The sequence below is a fragment of the Bradysia coprophila genome, unplaced genomic scaffold (genome assembly GCF_014529535.1).
Source record: "Bradysia coprophila strain Holo2 unplaced genomic scaffold, BU_Bcop_v1 contig_396, whole genome shotgun sequence".
NCBI classification, from domain to species: domain Eukaryota; kingdom Metazoa; phylum Arthropoda; class Insecta; order Diptera; family Sciaridae; genus Bradysia; species Bradysia coprophila.
In genome coordinates this window covers 47,360-65,074 of record NW_023503653.1, presented here as the reverse complement: position 1 = coordinate 65,074, position 17,715 = coordinate 47,360, and the positions used below count along the sequence as shown (strand labels likewise).

The 17,715-nt window shown below is 36.3% G+C and overlaps 2 protein-coding genes across 2 annotated transcripts; one reads left to right on the top strand and one right to left on the bottom strand.

Annotated features, from left to right (window-relative positions):
• Positions 1–508: 508 nt before the first annotated feature.
• On the top strand, positions 509–15,134 carry LOC119082218. Its single transcript, XM_037191673.1, has 2 exons — positions 509–705; positions 12,902–15,134. The coding sequence occupies exon 2, from the start codon at positions 12,902–12,904 to the stop codon at positions 14,480–14,482; it is 1,581 nt and encodes a 526-aa protein (XP_037047568.1). The 5' UTR covers positions 509–705; the 3' UTR covers positions 14,483–15,134.
• LOC119082220 (V-type proton ATPase 16 kDa proteolipid subunit-like) lies at positions 3,188–3,932 on the bottom strand. Its single transcript, XM_037191674.1, has 3 exons — positions 3,741–3,932; positions 3,603–3,677; positions 3,188–3,543 (listed from the first exon to the last, which is right to left on the bottom strand). Exons 1-3 carry the CDS (start codon positions 3,844–3,846, stop codon positions 3,257–3,259), a joined length of 468 nt encoding a protein of 155 aa, XP_037047569.1. The 5' UTR covers positions 3,847–3,932; the 3' UTR covers positions 3,188–3,256.
• Positions 15,135–17,715: the final 2,581 nt, after the last annotated feature.

The window sequence follows — 17,715 nt, the reverse complement described above, 5'->3', positions numbered from 1 at the left end:
ATATCTTTTTGCGTGTCGAATTTGTAAGCGTCACCTACACCGATATCAGTTCTTTTGTAAGTGGCTAACAGGACTTGCGTCACACCTCCACTGTAAGTGGTTTTGGGCGATAGTAGATTACAGCAGAGACCATGTCAATGGCCTATTACATTAAGCGAAAAATTCGAGGGAGTAATGATATATCTACTATTTCGTGTAAGAGTGCGAGAAATAGTCTGTCAATGTTAATCTACCAATGGGATATTCCATGATTTTCTGTGCTGCTGGCCAAACAATGAAAATTGTTGGGTTTGTGTACTCCGAACCAGAAAATGTTTTATATCTCTGAGTTCTCTGACAGTATGACAGTATACATTTATGTGTTATATCTCTCACGTAAGAGTTATCTATTACATTACCTAGGTATTTTACCTTTTCCGACTGCTTATCTTGCCGAAATTCTTTACCATTTATTTAATTTCGTTAGCCTAGTGACAATAGATAAGACATTTTTTTTTGTTGGCGAAATATAACTTTTTTTTCGAGTGGTTTCAGTTCGATTAAGAGTCGGTGTAGTGATTAAATGTCTCTTCCAATTTAAAATAAATTTTCTTATAACTTTTTTTTTGACAAATCTTCAAAATCTCAAGTAGATACTTAAATTGTTTATTTTAATTTCCGTTAAATTTATTTATAATTTGAAGTGTGAAGTGCAGCATTGAAATTGTAAGTTTGCTGAGAATTGGAAATCTCATCAGGGCTGTAGCAAACATCAGCTTTTCGTTTTTCAGTTTTATGTGTAGAATATAAATTTCCATCCCTAAAAGGTTTGATGTTGATGAATCATTTGCATGTTCTTGTTCTCTCCAAAACAAAAAAAGCAAAAACAACAACCGTGGAATTCCTTTAATTGGGCCGAACGTATTCATCATCAATAATGACACTTAACGACCCAAATCTATTTTAAAATCTTTAGTTCGAGATAACGCTTCTATTTCACATAGACACAATGACTTCAGCTATAAACGAAAAAAAGTGGAATTGGTTCTGTAGTGTTCGGATCGGATTATAGATAAATGAGCGGTTCTAAATAAATTTTAGGTCATTCATGTCGTCACTATCTAGAATCCCAACAAAAACCTCTAAAGTAAACAGAGTGGCGTAGCCCTTTTGTTTCAACTTCTAAAATAAATGGTATCGCTCGAGGTGACACTTTCAGATTCGATTCTCAAAAAATTGATTTCACCAACGCACTTCAAGCATGAGTAGTACTCGAAATGAAGTACTGAAACGGGTTAGTGTATCAAACAAATTTTGGAAATATAAAAAAATCTGGCACCATTTTCCATACGCACGTTAGTAAGCGGGCGTGATGTTAGTCCACTACCAAAAATGATTTAACAAAATTTTTTTGAGGACGGCGGAGCATATTTACAGCACCTTTTTGACTTCTTCCCCTTAACTCTAACGAGTTCAACGAGCTATCACACGTTACTGCAGCTTCAAAATTGGCCGAGATATTGAAGTTCGAAAACTTGATATTTGAATGAAAATAAGCAAAATCTCGAATTTTCAGATAACGCAAATCGCCTACGTTAGTTAGTTAGTCAGTTAGTTCCTATGGAAAAGTGGATCCAGCAACTACTAAACGTTTCTATAGATTTTGGTTATAGGCTAATATTGGCCCAAAAATAAGAATGGAATTTTCAAAAATTGGAAAAAACTCATATCTTGGGAGCTTGAGCTCCCCAAAGTCTCCATACAAATGCCATATAAAAGCCAATTTTTATGTGTGTGTGTGAGTTGTATATGTTGTTGCATGATATGGATGTTAATGTGGTGAATGGTGTGTGTTGTTTTGGGATGTATTTCTTGGTGGGAATTGTTGGGATCATTAAGTATTAACTTCCACTAGGTCGGTTCCCAAATTTTGGGATGACAGATGATTCCTCTGGCACTTCCTAACTTCCAGCGGATTTTTCGATGGATTTGGGTTATATTCGACATTAGTGAGGTGTTCCAAGGTTGGTTCCTAAATTTTGGGATGACAGATGATTCCTCTGGCACTTAGTAACTTCCATCGGATTTTTTGATGGATTTGGGTTATTATCGACATGAATGAGGTGGTCCAAAGTTGGTTCCTAGATATTGGGATGATTCCTCTGGCACTTTCTAGCTTCTATGAGATTTTTTGATGGATTTGGGTTATTTTCGACATAAGTGTGGTGTTCCGATGTTGGTTCCTAAATTTTGGGATGGCAGATGATTCCTCTGGCACTACCTAACTTCCATCAGATTTTTCGATGGATTCGAGTTATTTTCGACATGAGTGAGGTGTTCCAAGGTTGGTTCCTAAATTTTGGGATGACAGATGATTCCTCTGGCACTTAGTAACTTCCATCGGATTTTTTGATGGATTTGGGTTATTTTCGACATGAATGAGGTGGTCCAAAGTTGGTTCCTAAATATTGGGATGACAGATGATTCCTCTGGCACTTTCTAGCTTCTATGAAATTTTTTGATGGATTTGGGTTATTTTCGACATAAGTGTGGTGTTCCGAGGTTGGTACCTAAATTTTGGGATGGTAGATGATTCGGTTTTCTTTCGTTTAAATTCTTTCAGTACATTTTTCAACAATTTTCCTAACAATACGTTCCTCAACATCTGCCACTTGTGACGCACATTTCTTTTTGTAAAACTTTCTTTCATAAATTTTGTGAGTGAATTTTTTGTTGATAAAACCTTTGCGTACGACGCACAATGCGTTACCCTCAGCGATATCAGTTATTTTGTAAGTAAGATGAAGGACTTGGGTCACATTAACCCTTCAAGCAAAAGTGATCATAGTGGGCAGCTGCGGAAAGTACTGATTGCATGAAAATATTTTTACAGTTGTGTGACACACTGTCAGGTTGAAGTACCCTATTTAGAGTGCCACTCAAGCTTGAATTGCGTTGGTTCTGTCAATAAAGAAAAAGTGTCGAAGCTGAACGCATCATCTCGCATTTTAGAATTTGAAACACAATGGCAGCGTCACTGTTTGCTATTTAGAGGTTTTTGTTGGGATATCACTCGTTTTAGAAGAAATGCCTGAGAAGTCCGAGGGGATCCCAAAATCTAGGAACCACTCATGTCCAAAATGTCACTCTGAAGCACCACTAACGCATCCATAACAACATTCCAAAAATATTAATAATTTCAACAATCTTCGCACACATAACACCGACCATTATGTCTTTATTCGACAAAATTTGGATAACAGTTAGTTCTCGTCATTCACTTAGCGTAAAGGTAGACAGCCACAATCAAACCGTATAGACCCAAAACTTCAGCAAAGATAAGGATCAATATCATACCAACAAATAGACGGGGCTGTTGAGCGACACCACGAACGCCGCAGTCACCAACAATACCAATCGCAAAACCAGCAGCCAATCCGGAAAATCCAACCGCAAGACCTGCACCCAAATGAATGAACCCGTCGTAAAGCGTGTATTTCGGAGATGGTTCTAATTTTCCGGCTATCAAAATCGCCACAACTAGCCCGTAAATTGCAATAATACCTGGAACGGCATTTGTGGGAATTAGTTTCGTTTTACAAAAAAGCGTGGACCTGTCTCACCCGCCATAACCACCGGAATTATTGCTTTCATAATTAGTTCAGGTTTCATGATAGCCATGGCGGCAATTCCAGTTCCTTTTAAGAATTGAACCGTTTAGCTTGTACAAGCATAAAAGAGTTGTTTTACATAAAAGTTACCAGATTTAGCGGTACCATAAGCAGCGCCAAGACAACTAAAAATTATAGCTGCAGCAGAGCCCATTACACCAAAAAAAGGAGAATAAACTGGACTCGTTTCACTCATTTTATACAGTTTTAGTTTGTAACAAAGAACTGACTTATAAATAAAGTTAAAATCTGTGATTTTTTGATCGTTCAAAAATCGTGACCTGCTGGATGCATTCAGTTTATACTGAAATGTTGACAAACAAGTGAGCTTTTCTAAAGTGCAATTTAGGCATAAAAATAGTACATTGCGCAACAAGGGATTATAGCTCTGGCTACAAACCTCACTCTAGGCAAAATAATAATCTCCCCAAAAATTACGTATTTTACTTGCGAAGCCCTGCGAAAATGAAAATTATCGCAGGTGTCAAAGGGTGCTTCAAGTAAAATTATTGAGATTAAGAAATCATCGTTTGGCTATGTCTATAACTTGTTAATAATTCGAGCATAACAGCAAGATAATGATCATTTTACATTGTTAAGGTTACCAGAGATATAGGTTGATTCGGAATTCTGCGACAATATAGGGAAAAGTGGGGGAATGGCGACCACTTTAAAATTTAGGGTAATGTTGACCACTTGGCTGTGAAATAGGATTAATATCTGAAAAGTATCCGGTCCAAAACTAAGCACCTTTCCGCCATAAGGAATGACAACGCACTATAATCAGTCGCCAGAGAACAAATTTTTTCAACGGTCAAAAAGTCTCTTTTTTTGGGTCTCGCGGTGGTACAGTGTGTTCATCTCTGGAAAACACAGTTTTAGATTTATTGAGAGTTTTAAAAGTCGTCGATGTTCCATGTCAATTAAAAGATCCCAGTCTATGACATTTTGGCGGGAAATTTGAATTCGCTAGGGCGTATTCAAATCTTATGGCAAAATACCATTGACTAGAAACTCTTAATTGACTGGGAACATTGATGATTATTAAAACTATCAAATTTGTTTTTTTATCGGAGCTTCACACAGCGACGTTGGTATCGAATTGATTTTGTTCTACTTCAAATAGGTTGATGCTATTTGCAAATTGTGCAAATAGTCATTGTATAATACTTTAGCTATTTCCACACGGTGCAAATAGTCACTTTAAAATAATTTGGTCTCTACAAAGACATGATTAGTATATAATTTTCAATGTTTGCACAACTTGTGTGAGAGATTTTTGGAAATATCAAACTAATCTGAAATGCATTTATGTAGCGTTGTAGTAGTAGAAGTAGTAGTAGTAGTAGATTCGAAGGAACATATTTCGTTCTAACAACAGAATCTACTGCTTCGAAAAATGACGTTTTTAACATGAATTTTTTTTCTAATAGTCCTCTGGAACTATTACTTCGGTAATAATCAATCTGAGCCATTCCGACAATATCCATCATTGTCGTTTTTACCTATTCTAACTCTAACAGAAAGATTTAATCAAATTTGAGGAAGTTTATTGTACATTATGGTTCAAAGTTGACAGACCCCCAATTTTTTATAGAAAATGTACATTTTTTCACTTCGACTGCACCGATTTTTTCAAATTAAGTTGAGTTTGTTTGTTTTAGTCTATTTCAGCCTCTACAAGGCTTTGAAAAGCTTTTTTCAAAAAAAAATTCTATGAAAATTTCAAAGAAGCCTGACAGACCCGTTCAATCTATAGTGCGGTACTCAAAAGTATTCGGAAAAGAAAAAGTAATGATGCAGTTTGACTAGTTTTGGCCAGCTACACATGTCACTAGGTGTGGATTTTCAAGTTTTTAATATCGACCCACCCTAGTGTGCAGCGAGCCTTTTCCTTTCAAATATGACATTTTGACCATTTTGAACAAGAGAAATTCGATACTTACGTCGCTTTGTGTCAGTCTGTACTTTGGTTAGATATACCAACATAAAAAACTAAATTTCAATTCCGATTACGTCGAGCAGTTTAAAATTTAACAAATTTAACAAATTTAAACGTGGTTTTGGTGTGGCTTCAAGTTGGACCGAGGGTCAATTTTTGAAATGAAAAAATCATCTCCTAAAGTCTGGTCCGACTGGTTGTATGTCGGTGAAATACAAATTTCTTATATTTTTCACCGAATAGTTGTACATTCCACCGCTTCGAATCCACGCCATTAGTCGTGTACATTTATACGTCAGAGAGAGTTTTTTTCTTCTTTGTTACGATCTGTCAGTTTCTCTATTTTGCGATTTTGTATTGAAATGAAAATTAAAATTGAGATGCTGCTGAAATGCAATAAAATTCTTCCTTAATTGATGTTGGATCAAAATTCTGGATAGCTCTTAAGAATCTGTTACTCTCGAAGGGAGAATTGTAGAAATATTCTACAAAGGATCAAAAAAAAGCCCGTGGCGAAGCAAGCAAAAAATTTGTTACAACCTTCCTAGCTGAAATTCAAAAACTGACTCAGTGGCATTTATATGATTATTTCATTATTTTCCGGGTGATAATTTTATCTGGCGACACGCGTATTTTCTCTAATTGTCCATAGAGAAAAGGAGGCATTGGAAGTAAATATAATTCAGATCAGTTATTTTAACTTGCCTTGGGGAATCTGTCAAAATATATATGCAAAAATTCAATGACAAGTACCACAAGGCAAGTTATAATTAACTGGTCTTCGGTTTTCTCTTTTAAAAGTCTATAAAAATAAACTTTACAATTGTTAAAAGTTTTCCATGTGCAGAATAAGCACCAGCTGATCTACTAACACACACTTACCGTGTGATAAACAATCAAAACACATTCTGAACAATTTGTTTACCTCAATCATACTTGCTATGTGCGCGCATAGATGACGTTAACGTAGAAATGCACTGTGTGTAGGTTATCTTTCAATTGCTCTGACCAAGGTAAATACAGTGAGGAGGTAATGACATATATAACCGAATCAGATGTGCGGTGGCACGAAAGTTCGATGCAAACGCCATCTCATCCCTTCGTTGAAAGCAAAAAATGTAATAGAAAGTCGGGCCATCTGTTGTGAGATAGTGAAAATATTTTTGTGAAATACAAGTAAATCGTAGTCATCCATTTTAAAAAAAGATGTCATTGACATGGAACTTATGTGCTAGGCCGCTCGTCTGAATGGCATTACCTTCTCACTATATTGACCTTGGCTCTGACAAGCTCGAAAAATCCGACAAATATTCAAGCCTAGAGAAAATCGATACAGTGAACGACATCTCAAATGTCTCACTGTCAAATTTTTCTGAGAATTTTATTGTGTCATTGCAAATTCACAATGACATTCTCTGAAAAAAATGACAGTGAGACATTTGAGATGTCGTTCACTGTAAAAAGCGATTTTCAAGAGAATTATTATTGACGAGTAACGTTAGAATATTGAAGAAAGTTGATTTGAACCAAAGACAAATTTGAAAATTCTCTGCCAGTCGATAGAAAATGCTTTGAATAAAAAAATTCTTTCATTAGAAAATTATCAAAATCAAAGAAAATCCTCAAAAACTCTTCAGAAAACTGAAAAAATCATTAGAATATAAAATTGGCTTACTGGTCATACATTTCCCGGTGGGTTTGTTTTGCAAGGCCTCAATATATCGGTAACCAAATTTTTACGACAAAAAAAATCTCATTCAATGAAAATAAAGTTAAAAGTCGCCAAGTGGCCACACCCTTGTACTGAATTTTCCTTTTATCTGCATGGAACGATAATCTTTCATTTATCTCCCTAGGACGAGTCTGGTAATCTCGATATGTCTGTCCTCTGTCCAAAATATTTATTTTGACCTTTTGACGATTATCGCCTTCGGCTCGGTACATAGTTTCCAAATCGTTAAAATAAAAATTGTCGATAGAAGCGCAGCGTAGTCTATAGGTTTATTCCAATTATTAACTGTAAACCCGAACTTTGACAACACGAACGACAACGATTTCATCCACAGAGATGAACATAGCCTAAACGTCAACACAGTTGAGGTTAAGTTGCCTTCTATGGATGAAATTTGACATTTCGAAATGACTTTGGAATAAACCTATAGGTTTGTTCCAAGTAACTGTAAACACGAACTTTGACAACCCGAACAACGACAATTTCATCCACAGCAACGTCGCTTACGCGATATTTTATACAAATCGAGGAACGTCGCCTACGCACAGAAATATTATTGAACTATAACCTGTGGATGAATTTTGAAATTTGATCAATTCATATGGCCTTGGAACAAACGTATTATAAAAGACCAAATGATCACAGTTTCTGACATGAGATCGGGGGAATACAGAAGCATTATACGAAGATGTAAAACCTAATTTATACGACGTCGAGGAGATCCAGTTTGAGTGCTTGTAACTTAGAAAAAAGAGAAGCTGGGGCTATCTGTGATCTTTTTCGGAAAAGATAAAATACTAAAAGTCGTATGTCTGTTCTGTAGATCATAATTTTATGAAAATATAAACTATTGTGTCACTGTATCTCCATAACAGAGATCGTTGACTTTTTAGCCCAATATTTACTCTTGATGCTTTGTTTTTTACAGCAAAGATTATGACTCTGATGTTTGCCCATATACAAATGTGTTCTTTATTTCAAAGTGTTCGCACTAAGTGAGGTGTGTCAGGTGTTGATTTTTACGATTTAAATGAAAATATTGATGGCTTAGTTTTGGTAAATTTTTCTCAAATTTATCATCATCATCAACTATAGGTTGAAAAGATCTATGAGACGATTTCAACTTAATAAAAAAAATATCTTCAATTTTTCCAAGCAGGTTTCGATACCCACGAAGGCGGGTGGCATCAAATTTGTTAAACACACTATCATGACCCTACGTTAGTGAAGAGCCGTGACGCAAGTCCGTTCTCACTGAAAAATTTGACTGAGGAACATATATACACAAGTTTTTTGACTTTCCCCCTCCGCTCCTACTACCTTCTATTTATTTTATTGGTAATCTAGGCTTCTATACGATTTCAACGAGCTATGACACGCCTCATAAGGTTAAGATTTGGCCGAGATATTAAATTTCAAAACTTGAAAATTTGTATGAAGAAATTGATTTCCATACATTTTGAAATAGATGAATTTTACCAACCTTTGTTCCTTTGTCGCTTTGTCACTTTGTTACAACGAAACCTTTGAATTTACCGGTGGATTTGGCTGAAATTTTTAGGGTATGTCAAGGACGTAATTCTAAGAAACAAATTTGAAGGAATTATCATAAAAGCTCATAATTTCGGAGCTATGAGCGTTTTAAGCTATTGAACTATGGGACCCATAACTCAGAAAATATGGCAGATAGAAAGTTCGTTTAAGAGACAAATTTATAGAGTTTCACATTCTAGTCGACACGTGTTTGATGGTTTTCTCCAAGAATCGATTTTTGAATTTAGTAAAATTTTCGATTTTCGTCAAATGAAAGCAGGAAGGTTCAGATCAAAGAGAAAGTTCTACAGTTTTGTAAGAAGAACATTTTCGTTCAAACTGCACAATATGATTGTCTATTAGCTGCGACCAAATTCAAAAAAATCAAAACTTACAAAAGAGCTGATATCGCCCAAAACCACTTACAGTGTGACAGAGGTGTCATAAATGGCAACAAAAATTTTAGAAAGAAAATTATGACAAAAAAAATGCATCATAAGTGGCAGATGTTGAGGAAGGAAAATTTTGAAAATTGTGAAATATATTTAAAGAATGGAATTAAAACGGAAGAAAGCCGAATCATCTGCCCCTTGTGACGCAATTTTTTTGTTATAATTTTCTTTCTAAAATTTTTCTGGTAAGATTTTTGTTGATCAAACTTTCGCGTGCTTTCCTCATCAGCTGCCATTTGTGACGCATATCTTTTCGCGTGTCGAATCTGTAAGCGTCACCTACACCGATATCAGTTCTTTTGTAAGTGGATAACAGGACTTGCGTCACACCTCCACTGTTAGTGGTTTTGGGCGATTTACATATTGTGTGAAAAGTCAACTTGTTAAGTTGAAATTATGCCCTGAACTCAAAATTGTCTTACCCGGTTCTTCCAGAACTTTGGATTTTTCACACAATTTGTACTGAGTGGATTTAATAAATTTCATGTTACCCGCCCTAATGGTTGTCTTAACCTGTTCTTTCAGAACCTCGGTCAAAACGTCTTTTTAAAGGACCTGTGTCAACAGATATCATTGATAAAACAACAAACTAAGCAGAAATGTATGCTCTTAACAGTAAATAACAATTTTCGATATGTAAAAACGAGCATGTGTGCTTTCTTCTTAAAATATTTTTTTTATCTATTTAGGTCGGTAGATACAAAATGATAAGCCTTGCGTTGGAAATATCATAGCCATTGTGTTTTAATTACACCAGAGTATACGCGATTATTAAACAATTTTCGTTTGAATTTTTAGTTGCGATATCTATTCAGAATTGTATTAGGTTAGAAAACGAACGAATGCGTTTTGGACGTTAGGATTTAGGAGATTCCGCTTATTGCACCATTAGCTATCTACACATGCAAAATGCTGTAAAAACTAAAATGCCAGATACTCCAGAGGGATTCTTCTGAAAAACAGCAGACCGAAATCGGACGCATTTTCCATTCTAATTTCTTTATGTGCCCAGAAAGGTATTTCGACCCTAGAAGCCAAAACCACTTTCAAAAAAATTACAGAAATTTCTCGAGGTACACGAAACGTACATGGTGGTGTGTGGTGTCATGGAAGTTTACTACCATCTACGATGCAATATTACCGCTTAAACATTTCAACTTCTCAGATTTTATCGTAGATGCTTCCGAACCCCCATAAGACCCTATTTGCCCTGAAAGTATATTATGCAATTACCTTTCTAATGACACCCCACACGACTATGTACGTTTCGTGTTCATCAAAAAATTTCTGAAAGAAAAGTGTAAGTTTTCAGTCATTTTTCGGTTGAAAACTTCAACTGCACATATCTCAGTTAGGCATGGGCGATAATGAAAATGATTATCGATAATTATCAATTATCGATAATCGATAATTATCGACTTTTTTTATCGAAAATTATCAAAAAAATATCGATAATCGATAATTTTTGATATTTTGATAATTATCAAGATATCGATAATTCGATATATCGATATTTCGGTCCGAAAATCCGTTATTTATCGATATATTCCTATATATCGGTATATTATCATGAATTTTCAGATAAATATCAAAGTATCGATATTTTGATAATTATCGAATTTCGATATTTTGATAATTATCGATAATTATTAAATTATCGATAACGATATGATTAATCGATTATCGATAATTTCTTTCGATTGATATTATCGATAATTTTGAACGTCTCCCATCCCTAATCTCAGTGTGGATGAACTTTAAACCCAAAAGCCCCAAAAGTACATTCAATTACCTCTCTAATGACACCCCACACGACCATGTACGTTTCGTGTACCTCGATAAATTTCTGTAAGAAAAGTTTTCAGTCATTTTTCGGTTGAAAACTTTAACTGTACATATCTCAGTGCGGATGAATTTTAAACCCAATAAGACCCTATATGCCTTGAAAGTACATTCAATTATCTCTCCAATGACACCCCACACGACGTATGGCTCATGTAATTGTAGAAATTTTTGTAAGAAAAGTGCATGTTTTCGGTTTTTGATCACCTCACACTAGCCACACAAACTTCGAAGATTTTTGTTTGAAAGTGGTTTTGGTTTCTAGGGTTGAATACCTTACTGGGCTCATATAAAAAATTCCAATGGAAAATGCGTCCGATTTCGGTCTGCTGTTTTTCAGGAGAATCCCTCCCAACAATTATAGCTGTAGACTTCTATCGTGATATTACAAACATAGAGCGTAGTCATAGAGCATCTTGTTGTTTCATTTACAGTCGAGGACAGTGAAACTTAATCATGAATTTGTTTCAGTTGTTTTTCAGACATCGCTCATACAAGAAACCTATTTCGATTTAAATAAAAATTTTCGTCAGGGTACGTATTGCTTGACCGTTCTCTAGTTGTATTGCCATTAAATTCGGATTACATAGGAACTAATGGATTCAGAAGCGTCAAAAATAAATTTCACGCATCAAAGATTTTACCGCGTTACAAAAATGTTTCCCCGTTTAAAGAATGCATCCACGCGTCAAATAACGCATGAAAGTGAAATCAGTCAAAAACACTCAAAAGAGTAAAAGTGACGCAAGTCCCTGTGCATACTTCCAAAACAATTGATATCGCTGGAGGTGACGCATTCTGCGCTTGTACATAAAAACTGTAACAGCAAAAATTTGACCAAAGAAATTCTAGAAACAAAGTTTTACCAAAAAAAATTTGCGTCACAAAGTGGATTTAAAAAATTTTGAAAAATTTAAAAAAATTTAAAAAAAAATAAAAAATTTGAAAAATTTTGAAAAATTTAAAAAATTTGAAAAATTTTGAAAAATTTACAAATTTTGAAAAATTTTGAAAAATTTTGAAAAATTTGAAAATTTTCAAAAATTTAAAAATTTTTGAAAAATTTAAAAATTTAAAAAAATATTAAATTTAGGAAAAAAAATTGAGGCGAGCAGAGCTCACCAAATACCAAAAGCGAACAAATTTGTTCCCATCCACACACACACACTTAAAGGTGTTCTTATATGGGGCCTATATGGGAACTTCGAGGAGCCCTAGCTCCGAAACGAGGCCGGTTCCCCCCAAATTTTTTTTTCTGGAATGTCTGACGACTAGAATCTACTCCCAAAATTTCAACAAAATCTAAAGAAGACTTTAGAAGATAGGAAACACGGACGGACGGACGGACTAACAAAGTAACGTAGGATTTTTTCATTTCGTTTAAAGTACTGAAATTGACCAAAATGTATGGAAATGGGGCTTCTTGGAAGATTTTTTGCGTGGCCAAATTTTAAGCTGCAAGAACGTGTGATAGCTCGTTGAACTCGTACGGACGCCTAGTTTTTTTAATGGTAATTTGGAGTCATTTGTATTTGAATTGTAGAACTTCAATATTTGCTGTATATATGGTTCTGCAGTCTACGACAAAAAAATTTGCTAATTTGCAAATATGCTAACGCGCGCCCATGATACATTACTTTACGTTACCGATTTTCCACATTCTGCTTACCCAATTCCACTTTCAATTCAAATTTATTCAATTTTCAATCGAAACACTTTTCTCAGTATTGTCTCTTCTCAATCTTTCCAGATGAAACTCATCACCAAAGTCGCTGTTCTTCTCATTATAGTAAAATTGGCAAAGACAGCTCCCGACCCATGCATGCTGGAATCGGAAGAGAGTGCATGTAACCAAACCGAATACGAGGCGTATAAAGAATGCGTTCACAACGAATCAAAAAATGATGTACGCAAACGACGGCAATCACCCTGTCCGCAGAACAACCTTGAATCACTGGTATCTATTAAAGAAAACTGTAAACGAGCGAATTTCGACTGTCGCATCGGCTGTGGTGATGATGAAAATTGCCAAGCACAATGTCCTGTTTGTCCAATCAATGTGGATGAGTTGATAGCGTCCAACAACAGTACCGACGAGAGTCACCGTACTATCATCGTTGAAAACGATCAGACTGTAGACAAATTTCAGACTATCAATGCTGCTGGAAACGTTACGACAGTGATTCGTTTAACAAATATTATCAACACCACTAGTTCGGCGGTTTCGGAGCCGACCGTGGATGGTGGCATGCAATTAGTGAATGAAACTGGCGGTGAATTTGGACTTGGGGTCAATGCTAACGGATCGTGTTGTTACGTTGTACATCCAAAAACTTGCACATCCACATCAAACGGTCGAAGATGTCACCACCGCAGAGAAAAAATGTGTGGAAGAATATGTACAGCTAAGGTTGTTCACGTGCAAGCCCGGAGACGGTGTACCAGTAGCGGTTGCCATAAGAAAATTTCATATATTCCGCAGCCAAAGCCACCTAAATGTATTCATACACGGAAGTGGCCTTACGTCGCTTGTGGACAATCACATTCATACAGCTCCAATTGTGATGGGTGCTACGATCATTACGATGACGATAATACCATTAACGATAGTAACAACAACGATTGTGATGGCTGTTATGATGACGGTTTTGATTACGGTCCACTTTATCGACAAGGACCAGTGTTCAGGCCATTATTTTATCACGTTCCTCCATGTTATATTGTGGGAACGTGCCTCCCATATCCCATTTCTATGGACTACGGATACGGATACGGATATTTTGGTGGACGCTACGACCATAAACGTCGCCATCACGAAGAAATTGAGGACGAAGAACTGGATTTCGACGATGTTGAAGATGCGGATTACGATTTGGTAAAATCAACTGCTCCTGCAAACAAAACTGATCATGTGGCCGATGATTGGGCGATAGAATTGCAGAAATGTAAAGTGGTTTCCGATAATGGAACCATTGAAATACGAAATTGCACGACGGAAGACATCGAAGAGAATCCTTATGCCGGTGCTCCAACCGATGTTGAATTCGATACTGAAGATGAAGATTATGATGGACTTGACGACGGCATTCGCATCGAGCGACATGCCAGCAATCATCATCAATTTCGTCGTCCCCGAATCGTCTATGTGCCAGTCTTAGAGAATTTCAATAACGGTATGGCTACAAGTGACGAATACGATTTCGATGAAGCGCCACGACATCGGCGTAAAGTCGGACAATCAAAAACATCGGCCAAGCGCAATCATCGAAAAGCTCACATTGTATATGACGACGAAGATGATGATGAACCGGTCGACCGTGCCGATCAGTGAACTTGAGTCGAATTTTGAAAGTTTTGAAATAATTAGTAGTAACAGCAAGTTTGTTTATTAAATGTCCCCAACTTCCTATCCATGTCTTTACAGGTTTGTCAATGCAAAATGCCCGAAAAATGACAATTTTTCATGGTAGTAGCAATAATAAGTTCATTACCATTCTCCATAGTTTATACGAGTGCTTGCGCGAGTAAATGTGCATGTCGATTATAACATATTCGAGTCGTATGTCATATTACACACACACACACACACACACAGTATGCAATAAATGTATTTTCCATAAACTCAACTCAATTAACGTTTGTACTTGGTTAGCGTTCTACAGTTTTAATTGTTCCACATCGTTCTACATGATTGCCGTTACACGATAAATGATTTTTCCGTTTCAACAAAAAAAAGCGTAAAGAGTGTCGTTTCACTCACACGTACATGTGGAATTGAAAAATCGTAAAGACAAACGCTACTTGTATGTAGTGGAACAAATAAAACAAAGAAACAGACGAAACCCACCAAAATTACATTCTTATGATGAGATCAGTTTAAAACCAAGCACGGGTTTGCACATTTTATACCAATTTAGAATTAAATGTTATTAATTATGTTAATTACTCATAGTTAAATAAACCAGCTGACAGAGCCGACCAAAGCGACACGAGTTTTACTTCCAAATTTCACCTATTGAGAAAATATTTCCGCAAGTTTATTTCCACTCCTGATGGTGAGTGACATCAAAATTTGGTCTCGCTCAATACCCTCTCTAGCAACCTAACTACATTTTATTAAGGTGGTAAGAATGCAACGTAGCCTTTGCATTTTACATGTAAAATTAGAAATTAGTCAACAGTGTATGGACAAAGGAATAAGGAATAAGTTTGGTTGCTAGAGAGGGTATTTTCTGTCTCGCTCCAATTCTCTAACTTTTTAGATTTTCATTGGATTATAGCCCTTCCCCTTCCACAAGGGCTTCTAATTTTTCACTGTCAAAGTAAAATGTCCAAAGATAGGCGTAGCCTACTAATTTCTTCAATAATTCACGCCGTAAGTATGCCTAAAATTTGAATTTTAAGTGAACGATTCGATGAAAAAGTGAACCGAAAAATACATTTCAACGCTTCCTTGTATGAAAATGACGCTACGTTAGAAAGACCTCCGCACTTTCCATTTTGAATTTCGACCGCACTTACGGCGTGAATTGTTAAATAATACGTGTCTTGCTTTACAAGTCGTCATTAATAAGATCTCTTGTGTTGTCATAGTTTTCGTTAACATATCATTTATGTTATTGCAAAGTGTATTAGGGTAAATCAAAACATTAACCAACATCAAACATCCCCGGAAAAAATGCAGTAAAACCATAAAACCCGGTACAGCCAGCATAATTAATCATAACCTCCAAGAGAAGTAACGTCGTGAGACGCCGCATAGCGGTGAATTCAAAAATTCGACAATGTAAATAGCAGCACATTTTCTCAAAGATTCTGAAAGAACAGGCCATGACAACATCCACGAAACCTGGTGGCACACAAATATTGACGATTTAGACAAATTTTGTGAAACAGACATCACAGATTGTATGAAAAAGATTATTATCAAGTTTTTAAATTTTTACATGTGTGTGTCTGTGCTATCACCAAATCTGCTATGTCATCTCATCATAAATAAACAATGTCACAGTTGTGATTATTGTCGAAAATTTTTGTTACAGTGCCTTTGCAACCCAAGCAAATATATGGGCGCAGGTAATGCCATTCAGACACGCGGCCTAGCACATAAGTTCGATGCGACTGACATCTTTTTTTAAAATGGTTGACTACGATTTACTTGTGTTTTACAAAATGTTTTTGCTATCTCACAACAGATGGCCCGACTTTCTACTACTTTTTTTTTGCTTTTAACGAAGGAATGAGATGGCGTTTGTATCGATTTTTTGTGACACCGCACATCTGATTCGGTTATATATGACATTACCTCCACACTATATTTACCTTGACGCAACCAATCAGTGTTCATATAACTGAAGGTAATGCAAATCCACAGTTACACACGGAACCAAACGGTGTCGGGGAATCTCGCACACGCGATCATAGTATGCGTCCTTTTACGACATGTCATGACTGTGCGAGATTCACCACTTAGAGGTGAATCAAGCACACCATGAATTTGTGTGGTGTGCGAGATTACCCTACCCCAACCAAATTGTCAGGTAAATTTTAGCTCCGTCATGTTGTACACGTATAGGTTTGTTCCAAGGCCATATGAATTGTCAAATTTCATCCATAGAACCATAACCTCAATAATATCTCTGTGTAAATCGCGTAAGCGACGTTGCTGTGGATGAAATTGTCGTTGTTCGGGTTGTCAAAGTTCGTGTTTACAGTTACTTGGAAGAAACCTATTGAATTCGTCTGCGTCAAATTGCATCTATTGGTGAATTTGGAACGATTTAGAGGCGTCATTTTTGGTGTTGTTGTGGCGAATATTCCGCGTAAGTCGTTGTGTTTAGGTTTGTTCCAAGTAACTGTAAATACGAAAGATGACATGCCCAAGGCTGTAAACTTTGGGTAGGTCACGCAGATACAGATACGCGGGTTACACACCACACTTGATGATATCATTGCGGATTTCATACAAAAATTCACCCACTGTGATGATTGTCATCGCCATGACGATGTGGTGAATTTTTTTTTGTATGTAAAATCATCAGACGTGGTGTGTTCCCGCGTATCTAATAAAATGGCGGTCTGCGTGACCTCCCCAAAGTTTACAGCCTTGGACATGCCGAACACAGCCGATTTCATCCACATAGATGAACATAACCTAAACGTCAACAAATTTCCTTGTATCTGCACAGTTGTATAGGTTTCTTCCATCGTACGGTAAAAACGAATTTTGACAGGCCGAAAACAACCGACAGTCATCCACAGAAGCAAACATAACCGCAACTCAAACAAATTTGTTCTCTGTGGATGAAGATTGACATTTTAAGCGGCCTTGGAAGAAACCTTTTTTATGTTAAGTTCAACTGGCCGTATGGCTGGTATGGCTTGAATAAAATTAATCCGAAAGAACACAGAGAGATGCTAAACAAGAGATATGGTACTTTCAAACATAGTTTCACTTCAGTTTCGTTAAATGTTTTGTTCACTCAATTTGTATGAGTTTTCGTAGATTAACGCAACTCCTAATATGGCATTTCAAACACTGGTAACATATTTTGAAAAGGTTCT

Bases quoted from the DNA above. Each gene is read 5' to 3' on its own strand.
- LOC119082220 (XM_037191674.1), bottom strand. From the start codon at position 3,846: ATGAGTGAAACGAGTCCAGTTTATTCTCCTTTTTTTGGTGTAATGGGC. The intron at 3,678-3,740 runs GTAACTTTTATG...AATTCTTAAAAG, and splicing joins TTATGGTACCGCTAAATCTG to GAACTGGAATTGCCGCCATG. The intron at 3,544-3,602 runs GTGAGACAGGTC...ATGCCGTTCCAG, and splicing joins AATTCCGGTGGTTATGGCGG to GTATTATTGCAATTTACGGG.
- LOC119082218 (XM_037191673.1), top strand. From the start codon at position 12,902: ATGAAACTCATCACCAAAGTCGCTGTTCTTCTCATTATAGTAAAATTG.